Here is an 11,695-nt window from a genome sequence, read left to right as displayed (position 1 = left end):
TCAATGTCATGGTATACTGGGAGCACTGAATAGAACAAAGATGACCTTTACGATATACAGGACTGTACTTTATACATCAGAGTATGGAGGTGGCTGAAATGTGATTTTTTAAAAAATAAATATCATGACCCACAATGCTTCACATTTGACGGAACGATGCAGGTGATTCAAAAGCATCCAAAATCGCACATAAATGAGAACTAGAGCTGAGTGTTAAATGAGTGTTTAACTCTTTGAAACCTGGATGGTCATCAGTTTTCTTGTGCCGTTCCCAAGCATTTAAACCTTTGAAACACTGAGAAAAATTGTGTGATTTCTTTCAAAAAGGTCAGAAAAAAGGTAATAAGCAACTTCCCATAAAATGTCTCACAAATTGCCAAAAAAAGTAAAAGATGACAAAACAATCACCTTAAAATTAGCTATTAAAAAAAGAGAAAAACAAGAGAATTATTAGAAAATGTTCAAATAACTCAAGGAAAATACAAATATATATATATATATATAATTATTATAATTATCAGAAATTATTATTATATTTTAGCACTTTTTCAGGTCATTTTCTGTCTTGGTTTTTTAAATTTAAAAAAAACTGTAATTTTGTGTAATTTTTTTCTTGATATTTTTTGGTCATATTTTTCTAAGTTTTTTTTTGCCTGCTTCTGATGTTTTTGAAAGAAATGAAGCCAATTCCAGGTTTGAAGGGGTTAATATGTTGTGACGAAATATAATAATCAAGGAGGTAATTTCAGATCAAATCAATGTTGTTGTGGGTTAAAGATGTCACATTTTCCATTCTTATGAGTATAATATTTACATAAAATACAGCATGTTATCTTTCAGGGAATAAGACGTGTCTTCTCCCGTGTTTCTCCTTGATTTGCTCCGTTTTCTCCGTCAGACTTTTGGACATTTGATGACATTACTCCCCTGCTTCCTGCTGCGCGGTGTCGGCATCTTTCTCGCTGTCGTCTGAATAATTCTCATGATCGTCTGAGTAATGGTAACTTTCATCTGAATATTGCTCATCGGCATCATCTCCATGATAATCCTGCCCTGACTGGCGGCTGCTGGCGTCGTCTCCATCGCCGTGGTTTGGCGACGCCGCGCTGCTCCCTCCGTCCCGTCTGTCCGACTCCACGTCGTCATCATCATCCAGGAAGACTTTTCTGTAGTAAACAGGTTTGTATCCCATGTCGGGGTCCTCTGGGTCACTAACAAACAGAAGAACAGAGAGTCATTCACACTGTAAGGCCTGAAATATGATTCTTCTCTTATTTATTTATGTCAGAAGCCACCTCGCTAAATATTTTTAAAAGAAAACTTTAACTAACTTATCTGCTTTGCACTTCTGTACTGCTACACATCTTTAAGATGTTATATTTTACTTAATTTTATACACTCTATTTTTATGCTTATTTTTAATAATAATGTCAGTGGGTTTTATTTTATTTATTTGTTTTTTCATATAATGTTTTGCATTCTGTGCAAACAACGTTTAACCTTATTATTTTGTCTTAATTTTACAAGTTTTATCAAGTGGGTTTTATCCATTTGAAGATGCATTCTATGTATTCTATTTAGATCTTATTTTATTTTGACATGCATTATATTATAATATTAATGCAGCTAGAAATAAGTTAATAAGTTTCAAGAAAATTACCTGAATATGATCAAGCAAAAAAAAAAAACAAATGAAAATTACCCTCCCAAAAAGTGCTGAAAATTAAAAAATGTTTGTTTTAATTGTTTTATGTAACATAATTGAAAATATAAAAGCATGACAGTTATAGTTATATAGTATTTTTATTGACCACATCGTTCCCTGCAGTCTCTCCCAGATGTTTGCACAGACTCACCTCTGTTTGCTGTCGCTGCACGGTGAGGTTTTGCGTGCAGATCCTGATTTGACCGCCTTACTGCTGATAAACTCCTCAGTTAGATCACATCCGTGCAGAGCGTCCGCGTAGCGCTTCTCCGCTGCCAGTTTGGCGTTTCTCTGTGATTAAAGCACGTTCAGAGTCAGTGTGAACAATGACATGTTTATCAAAGCTGTTAGATTACAAAATATCACTCAGATACTCTTACATCGTTAGATTTCATCAGTCTGTGATAATATGCATGCCCACGCTTATGATGTGTGTGTGTGTGTGTGTGTGTGTGTGTATGTGTGTGTGTCACATGAATTTAAAACAACATTTCAACAACAACATTTCAGCAATAATGACAGTAATGATGCTCTCCTCTGCACAGAATCATGAGCAGAAATAAAAAAAAAAGACTACAAATGACCTGAAAATAAGCAAGGGGTAAAACACAATTTTAAATATATAATCATGACAGTTATGACCATAGTTTTCTAGACTTTTTAAGAAATAATTTCCAGGTCTTTTTCTTGTCAAATTTTAATCAATTAATGTATAAATGTGTCACATGAAATCATAAGAAACAGTGAAATGTAATAATGACAGAGCTGTAATGATGCTTCTGTCTGCACAGTAATGTGGTTGCCGGGTGTAGTTTGGTAGAGAGAAAAATCTTTAAATCATCTGTGACAAATCATCTGTCTGTAAACGGAAAAAAAAAAAAAAATTTGTGAGAAATATGTGTTAAAGTTAAATATATAATCAGAAAATATCCTGAAAATAATCAAGAAAAAAACATACCAGAAAATGACCCCCAAAAGTGCTGAAAATGAAAATGAAATAATATAAAAAATCATATTTTACTTATTATATAAATAAAAAATAATTTTTAAAATGTCCAAAAATAAAACATTCTTATTGATTTTGTTCTTTTTCGTGTAAACGTTCGACTGCATTAAGGCAGAAATTTGGAACCGAGGCTGTTTGTGGTGAAACAGAAATCTGGCCTGAATGTGTGTGTGACGGCAGACGTGACGCGGGACATGGACACGGTGATGTCCGTCTCTGTGTTGTCTGAGTGACGGCTCAGGACCGTGTTCACCTGTGCGACCTGCTCCAGCAGCAGCGGCCGCCCCTTCACTCTCCGCTGCATCTCTCTGACCTCCTGCTGGTACTCCCTCCTGCGCTGCAGCTCCTGCTTCCTGCAGAAAACGAGAATCGGGGATCATTTCGTTTAGCTGCGGCTCAGCTGAAGCTGCCGGCGTGTTGTTTTTAAAGTACCTGAACTCTTTGAGTTTGGTCTGGTGCGTCTGTGCGAGAGCCAGGTGGGGGTCGTTGGCTTGGGCGCGCTTCAGCACCACCCTCTGCAGCTTCTTCTCCCTCAGCTTCTGCCTCTCCCTCCAGCGCTCCTCCTCCTCCTCGGCCTTCTTCCTCTGCTCCAGCACCTTTCTGCTCGGGGAGACAACCTGGTCACGGACGCGGGAAGGTTTGGACGGGATGGGGGCAGACAGTCGAGGATTTGGGTGCAACAGTCGGGTGTAAAAACGGAGCTGGAGAGGGCGTGGGGTGTGAGCACACTGCGGGATGCTGGGAAAAGGAGTTCCAAAAAAATCATCCTGTAGGGGTTTCAAACACAACTAAACAGGACATCTGAGTTCTGAGGCGGTCTCTATCTCAACTACGACGGTGGAAGCCTTCGGAGATCTAAAACGGTACCTCACGGCCTCATGGCGCTTTTTGGTGGCGTCTGTGACTTTGGTGGGCAGGATCTCCAGGCTGCCAGAGAGCGACGAGCACAGACTGGAGTTTGGCGTCCGAGTCGGCCCGGGGCTGACGTACGGCCAGCGCGTCAACCGAGGGCTGCTCTGCTCCTTCTCGATGTCGGCCAGGATGCGGTCACGGTGCGAGGTGAGGTGTGACGTCCTCAGGTCGAAGGGTTCGCACGCTGTTGTGGGCTTCACCTCTTTGTGTTTCTCCAGGTGTCTCTGGAAGCGTCTGTAGCTGGCGTCGAAGTCGGGCACCTCCTTGTTGATATGCGGTCTGTGCGAGAAGGTGTCGTCCCCTGAAGCGGCGCCGTCTCTGTTCTTCTTGCGGTCGCTGAGTCGTCGCTCGAGCATGCTGGGAGGCATCGAGGCGCTGTGGAGCATCTCCTCAGCTCTCATCTGGATCTTGATGGAGCGGTACAGCTGCTCCTCCTTCATCTGCTCCCCCGATGCGGCGGCGTACACCGACTTGGGCACCGGCTTGGCCTTGAAGGGTTTGAGTTTCTCCTGGTCGGACGGCTGCGGGTGACGCAGCTGTTTCTGCTCCTTCTTCAGACGCTCCCTCTCCAGGAAGCTGAACGGCTTCTGGATGCTCCGAAGATCTTCGCGCTCTCTTCTCCGCCGCCGTTCTTCGTTGCGCTCCTGCAGCTCCCCGTACAGCGGGAGGTGAACGTGAGCCGGTACGGGGCTGGCACGGAACTTCCTCTGGCACTCGGTCAGCTCCTCCAGCTGCCGGCGGAGCTCTGCGTTCTCCTGCTCCACCTCCGAACGCGTCTTTATGCCGCGCTTTCGCCTGTCGGCCTCGCGCAGCATCATCTGGAAAGGTTTGGGGACGGTCATCCTGTGTTTCCACTGCTCCCGCTCTCCGTCTTTCTGCCTCTTCTTTTCTTTCCCCTTCCGCGGTCTCTTGTAGTCCGCCGGCAGGCTGTGCACGGAGGAGGACGTCAGGTGGCGATGGTGAGGGGACAGCTTGAAGTCCTGCCACATGTTCTTGATGTGTTCTTTGGGAGAAAAGAGCAGGCCCTTCTCCACGTCGTTACCGACAGCCTCGTCTTCGTCTGAGGAGTCGGACTGTGCGGAGCCCCTCCTGAGCTCCACGGCAGACAGCGACTTCCTCAAACGGCGTGAAGCTGCCGGGCTGCTGATGGCCCACGGCAGCCTGACGGAGAAAACCAAACCGTGACTGTTAATACGACAAAGCGCCTCACAGTCACTCAAACTCTCCTCGTCACACACCGAAAAATCCGACAGGCTGACCTGACTTTTAAAAATCCAGGAAAATGATTGCCCTGAAACGTGTAAGTAAATATAGGCCGAACTATTGCCCTTAACCCTTTAAAACCTGAGCTAACTGTTGTTGTTTAAAAAAAACACTGGGAGGAGGTAATGAGCAACTTGATGAGAAATTACTCAAAATTAGCATGAAATTTGTAACTTTGAAAATTAATTAAAATAGATTAAACCAAGAATAGATGAAGGAAAAACTATTAATGCATAAACACGTGTACATATTTCCATTACCGTTAATCCGTTTTTTTATTTAAAAAAATAAGAAAGAAAAAGAATTTTTCCACGTTTCAAAGGGTTAATAAATGAGCTTAGCCACTATGAGTTTAGACTCAGTCTTCATCGCGGCCCGATACATCGTCACTGCTCTCTACTCCAGCTTCCTTTGCTTAGACGATTAGCAAAGGAAGGACGATTAGAGTTTTTCAAACAGCATTTTCAATGTTATTAGCAGCACAAACAAAAAGCAGTTTATCTCCATCGCAGTGAGATGACAAGACTTTCAGAGGTTCATATCTCGAAAACTATCAGCGAGGCAAATTAGCACCAGCAGTGACTAAGAAACAGAGCTCACTGTGATTTGGGTGAAATGGTTCTTTAACCTGTCCAGCTATGAAATGCTGACACAGCACCCTCCTTAGGCCACGAGGAGTAAAATCAGGGATTCACACATGCATCACTGCTGGTGTGCAACAACACATGGTCTACAAAGCAGCTAAATATAAGTAAAACGTTTCAAGAAAATTACCTGAAAATAAGCAAAAAAGAAAAGTAAAAAAACAAAAACAAGCAGGAAAATGACCGAAAAAAGTGCAGAAAATTAACAAATATATCTAGAATTTTTTTCTGTACCTTAATTTAAAAAAGTAGTAGTATGATTATGAATATAGTTTTCTGAACATGTTATTAGTTACCTTTCACTAATTTCTTGCAATTTGTGGATCATTTCTTGTCCTGTTGCTCATGGCCTTGTGCCCGTGTTTCTGAGGGTTGAAAAGCTCGTGAAAGGCGTCTGAACGCAGCACAAGTAAACTGATGACAAACTAGGTTTTAAAGGGTTAAAGCCCTAAAAGACACAAACATCCAGATATGAGAAAGCTATCACAGTCAACTCTAACGTAATCCGGATTGAAATCAGCCCACCTGTGCCGGCCCGTCTCCGGCATCATCACGTCCAGAGGCTCCATGGCCTTGAGCTGCAGTTTGCGCCGGTACATGCTCTCCAGCTCGCTCATGGTGCGGAGGTGGGCCCTCTTCAGCTCCTCCAGCTTGCTGTAGTACTCCTCGTTGGAGAAGAAGATCTCGCTCAGGTCGAGGCGGTCTCCCGCCGCTCTGCAGTCAGTCATCATGAGAGAACCGCCCTTCGCCAAATAGTCCTCGTCGCAGAAATCAGAGCCCGAGTCCTCGTACTCCAGCTGAAAAGAGGACGAAAGTCCCAGAAAGCTTTTAACAGGAGAAACCTCGGACGGAAACCAGCAACAGTTTATGATTTGACCTGTATATTATATAGCAGTGGTGCTCAACTTATGGCCCATGGGCCAAATCTGGCTCCCGATAGCGTGCCATTGGCCCCCAAACCATTTTCAAATTCACAGTGAAAATAAAATAATTCACTCTGAGAATTGTTTTTGTACCTTTAGTCTCTAGAGTGCATAAAAAAGCATCAAAATAGAGCTTAATTATCAAAAAAAGTGCCAGTGGAGGATCCCCCACACCCCCAACAGGGGACCTAGATAAGACCCTAATGTCCTAAAATCCCAGAAATATCCTAAAATCTGTGAAATGTCCTAAAACCCTCAACGTCCTAAAATGTTAGAAATGTCCTCAAATCCTTGAAATGTCTTAAAATGTTAGAAATGTGCTAAAATCCTATGAATTTCCTAAAAGTCCAGGAAATGTCTTTGAATCCTAGAAGTGTTGAAATATCCTATAAATGTCCTTAAATCCAGGAAAAGCCCTGAAATCCTAGAAACTTTCTAAAATCAGAGAATGTCCTAAAACCTGGGAAATTATCTTAAATCCTAGAAACGTCCTAAATCCAAGATGTGTACTTAAACCCCTGAAATCTCCTAAAATCCAAGAAATGTACTTAAACCCCTGAAACGTCCTAAAGTCCTATAAATGTCCTACTATCTGAGAAATGTCTTAAAATCTTAGAAACTTTACAAAATCTGTGAATTTCCTAAAACCTGGGAAATAAGCTTAAATCTTAGAAATGCCCTTAATCCAAGAAACATCCTAAAATCCTAGAAATCTCCCACAATCCTAAAAATCTTCTAAAATCCAGGAAATGTCTTAAAGTCTAAGAAACGCCCTAAAATGTGAGAAATGTCCTAAAATCCTAGAAACGTGTGGGTCTGCTGAGACTGGCCCCTGACCTCTTGTCATTTTGCAAAGTGGCCCCCAAATAAAGCAAATTCAGTATCCCCTCATTTATTTTAGGTAGCCTGAAACTTAAATTTGTGTTTTGAATGATTATATTTGATGATATATTTTCTGGGCAGCAGGCCTCGTGGAGCGGCGCCGCCGTGCTCGCCGCGCTCCTCCGGGTCTAAGCCTCTTAGACCCGGCTCAGCGGCGGCGTGGGGCCATATGGAGGAGCACAAAGGGCAGCTTACCTGACAGAGCTCAGCAGACACACAGCCCGCATCAGGTCTCTGTCTCTTTTGACTCACATTACCATGAGGTGTTTGTCCTCAGAGACGTGGGACGACTGCTGCATTGCGGGACTGCAGCGTCCAAAAAACAAATTAAGCGTTTGGGATTATGAACCGAACGTGACGTCTGGTAATCTAGTCAAGACGGAAATCCAGAAATAGCAACAAGTTACACGGGCCAAATCCTGTCCACCACATGGACTGACCTGAAACCGTCACCTGCCTGTTAACGGGACGAGATCTGCCTCACACGAAAAACTGAATAAAATTATACAGGATGAAGTTTAAAACATTAACTCGGTATTGTAATGTGGAAGGAAGGGAACAACACGTGAAATCTGAAAGCAGCGTTGATTTAACTGGTGAAAAACGGGCAGCGACGCGTCTTTACTCTCCAGATTAACTGGCTGTAATGTTGCTGACAGCATCAACAACGTGAAAGAAATATTAAATCTGAGGTATTTTACTAAATATTTCAACTGTGGTGCATGAGAGGATCATTCTAGTTTTGTCCCAGATCTTTGCAGTGCTTTATATTTTTATTTGTTTGTTGTTTTTTTTGCATAAAAATAAAAATTCTAATTTTATACGGCGCTGATCTAAACTAACTTAATATTGTGTTAAATGATGGATGGATCCTGTTTGATTTCATTTGACACTTCCTCAGCGTTAGAGGCTACTGTAACACATCAGCAGCAAGGAAACATTAAAACTATTATGAAAATATACACGGTCGTCAGACTTTTATCTTAGTTTTTAACCATTTTGAAGGTGTTTCATAATATCTGAAATATAAAGAAATACTCAGTTTCAGTCAGAAGAAATACCTCGGGGGAACTAGGGATCTGTTCAATATATTTCATAGTTTCTTAGGTTTCTGAAGGTAGTTAAAATAAATACAAAATACAATATTTACAGCTGAATGAAGTTAAATCACCACTCCTTCCCCTCTCATAAATAATGAACAGTCCCTATGAATAAAACATATTATCTTCAAAACATAGTTAAGGTGCAGAGTAGAGCATTACAGAATATTATATTTTGATTTTTTAAACATATCTTTTATCAGTAACTAATACATGTAGCCTGAGAGCATTTTAGTGTTTAAACGTTAGTTCCTCGATGTTTTTATGTAAAAAGTAGGTTTCTAGTATTCATGATTAATACCTATGAAAGCAAATTAAAAGTAGAGCAGTACAAAACACAGTATATCTCTCCCTGAGACGCAGTACAAAACACAGTATTTCCCTCCCTGAGACACAGTACAAAACACAATATTTCCTTCCCCGAGGGCAGTACAAAACGCAGTATTTCTCTCTCTGAGAGCAGTGCAAAACAACGTTTCTCTCCCTGAGAGAAGTACAAAATACAGTATTTCTATCCCTGAGACACAGTACAAAACACAGTATCTGTCCCTGAGAGCAGTACAAAACACAGCATTTCTCTCCCTGAGAGCAGTACAAAATGCAGTATTTCTCTCCCTGAGGGCAGTACAAAAGGCAGTATTTATCTCCATGAGACGCAGTACAAAACGCAGTATTTCTCTCCCTGAGACGCAGTAAAGCAGAAATAAGTTGCATAAAATGAAAAAGTTGTCTGCAGTAATTGTACAACAGTTGAGTGGGTGTATTAAACTAATACTATAAAAGGTGAGTAAAGTGGATTTTGGGTGTCTCTACCTCCTTCTCGTAGTCCCGGTTGTCCATGAGACCCGTGGCCGTGTACGGTAACGCTCTCTCCCGCTCGTAGGAGGCTAACGGCGCCTTGGTGTGCGGGTCTACCGGCGTCTTCAGACACGACGTGACCAGGACGTTTGTCCGGTGAGCGTTCGCCATGGCGACCGGAAATCACTCCCACTTTTTAACGGAAAAATCTAAATCCGTTATTTACAGAAAAACTAGTGTTTTCTGTCCGCGTGCCGAAAACTGAGTGACGGTTTCCAAGCAGCAGGTGGTTCCTTAGCAACGGGCGGGGCAGAGTTCTGTTGGGAAGGAAGTGACGGAGCGGGACAGGAAATGGACATATTTTGGTTCCATACAAAATAAAAGTTATTTCAAGTATAAAAGTAATCAAGTGATGTTTTTCTTTCTGCAAAACAGAGTAAACTTTAACCATCTGAAAACCGAGCACATTGGCTTGACTTCTTTCAAAAACATGAGAAAGCCAGTCAGCGCCAAAAGAAATTACACAAAAATTAGCAAGAAATTAATAAAACGTTCCAGAAAACTAATAATTATAAATCCAGTCCTTAAATCATAGAAATGTCCTAAAACCTGAGAATTATAAAATAAACGAAAAAATAAAAACTGAAAATAAATAATATATTATGTATTTCTTTGTTTTGTTTGACAGACATACACAGTATAAAATTCTGTTACATAATTTCTCTCTCTATATATATATACATACACACACACACACACAAACAATCCTGTAACATAATTTAAATTATTTAATTATCATTAATCATTCATTAATTATCACTACGTTTTTCCCGAAGCTTTTATTTCCTTAGACATCTTAAAGCTTTTTAATTCTCTAAATCTACTAAATATTTGCAGTTTGTAGAACATTTCTTACCAAGTTGCTTTTTGCTTTTTTCCCATGTTTTTAAAGAAATTGCATCAATTTGCTCAGAGTTCAAAGCTTTAAATACGCGTAAGACGTCTGAAAGCAGCACAAGAAAAACGATGACGCTCCAGGTTTCAAAGGGTTAATTAACTTCACTTTGAAAATCGACTGCTCTGAACACTTTTATCTACAGATTTCATTTAAGCTTTAAACAGGTCGAAAAGTAATTTTACCTCTGTATATTTTTTGATCGACTGTTACTTCTACATACTTGCAGCTACAGAAATCACCGAAATGTCAAAACGTAATGCTCTTCGGAGACGTAAACAGTATTTAAATTGTTTAACGTTTTATGCCTTTGACATGCGGGAACCTAAAATTTACAATCATAATATCTCTAAAAGAAACTGCATTGTCATTTTAATTTTTCAGCACACCGTGTAGCCCTCGTACCTTCACGTTCTCCGTATATATTACTCATAACTCTCTGAGGCACCACGAGGTCGAGACCCACAGGTTTAACTTATTCTGAGGCAAAACAATCACACAGGCAGCAGCTGGAGTGTCAACAAAAAAAGAAGCCTTTTTTTATTATTAAATTATGCAATGTAACAACTACAGTGGAAATCTGAACAAACTGACGTCGACAGAGTCCTCTGATCCCTCGCGTGCGAGCAGGCTTTGTGGACAAAACTAACCGGACAGACTCGACTCTCTTTACCGAGTGTTGACCTGCAACGAAAACCAAGATTCAGACAAATCATCAGTGCAGAAATTTATCTGTTAAACAGATTCACTGAATGCACAGTTTGCGGCGTTTGAGTCTCACCACGTCGTCGATCTTGAGGATGCTGCGGACCGTCTCCGTGGACAGAGTCAGAGCGCTGATGGAAACCAGTAACGGCTGCACCACCAGCTCCTCCAGGATGTTGGAGATTCCTCCCTGTCATCAGCACAGACCGTAAACCAGTCAGACGCAGCGGCCACGACAGAAACAAAATAAACTAGGAGAACAGACTATTGTGATGAGAGCGGTGAGGAAGCTGTTAATGCTGCAGCATCATTACCGGAAATTTACTTTCATACTGATTTTTCCAATAAATTTCCAGGATTTTGAGGCAGATTTTCAAGACCGCAGATTCTCTGAATACTGTTGATACTTCTTTTCGGTAATTTTTCATTACTATATAACACCTTATACTAAAGTGCAATTTTTCCCAATTGCATTTATCATCGGCGTGTAACTGATGTAAATATTTTCATCTGTCTGTTCTTTTTCTTGCTTATCTTGTAACTGATAACTTATTATTGTATTTTATCTTTAAAGTATTTATTGTTAAAACAAATAGTGTCAGAACAGGATTAGACCTGAATATTCAGGGGGGAGGCATATCAAATATCTTATTTAAGCACTGGGGAGGGACTTATGTTTATTTATTTTTTTTTATTTTGGCTTTAGAGGAGAAGAATATAACTTTAAATGAGTTTTATTTTCTTTTTATATTAGCCCCCATTTTTCAAGAAAACATCCAAGTTTGGAAGACACGTTTGTTTT

General features: G+C 40.9%; 1 protein-coding gene and 1 long non-coding RNA gene across 2 annotated transcripts; both read right to left on the bottom strand.

Moving 5' to 3' along the window:
- Positions 1-637: 637 nt before the first annotated feature.
- fam161a (FAM161 centrosomal protein A) lies at positions 638-9,478 on the bottom strand. Its single transcript, XM_042485846.1, has 7 exons — positions 9,249-9,478; positions 6,056-6,327; positions 3,579-4,784; positions 3,144-3,311; positions 2,965-3,064; positions 1,857-1,996; positions 638-1,211 (listed from the first exon to the last, which is right to left on the bottom strand). Exons 1-7 carry the CDS (start codon positions 9,402-9,404, stop codon positions 920-922), a joined length of 2,334 nt encoding a protein of 777 aa, XP_042341780.1. The 5' UTR covers positions 9,405-9,478; the 3' UTR covers positions 638-919.
- Positions 9,479-10,698: 1,220 nt separating this feature from the next.
- On the bottom strand, positions 10,699-11,689 carry LOC121942626. The gene is made up of 2 exons (XR_006105816.1): positions 10,970-11,689; positions 10,699-10,872 (listed from the first exon to the last, which is right to left on the bottom strand). It is a non-coding gene; the product is annotated as an uncharacterized LOC121942626 (long non-coding RNA).
- Positions 11,690-11,695: the final 6 nt, after the last annotated feature.

Source organism: Plectropomus leopardus, chromosome 4, assembly GCF_008729295.1.
Source record: "Plectropomus leopardus isolate mb chromosome 4, YSFRI_Pleo_2.0, whole genome shotgun sequence".
Lineage (NCBI taxonomy): Eukaryota > Metazoa > Chordata > Actinopteri > Perciformes > Serranidae > Plectropomus > Plectropomus leopardus.
This window is presented reverse-complemented; position numbering and strand designations above follow the sequence as displayed.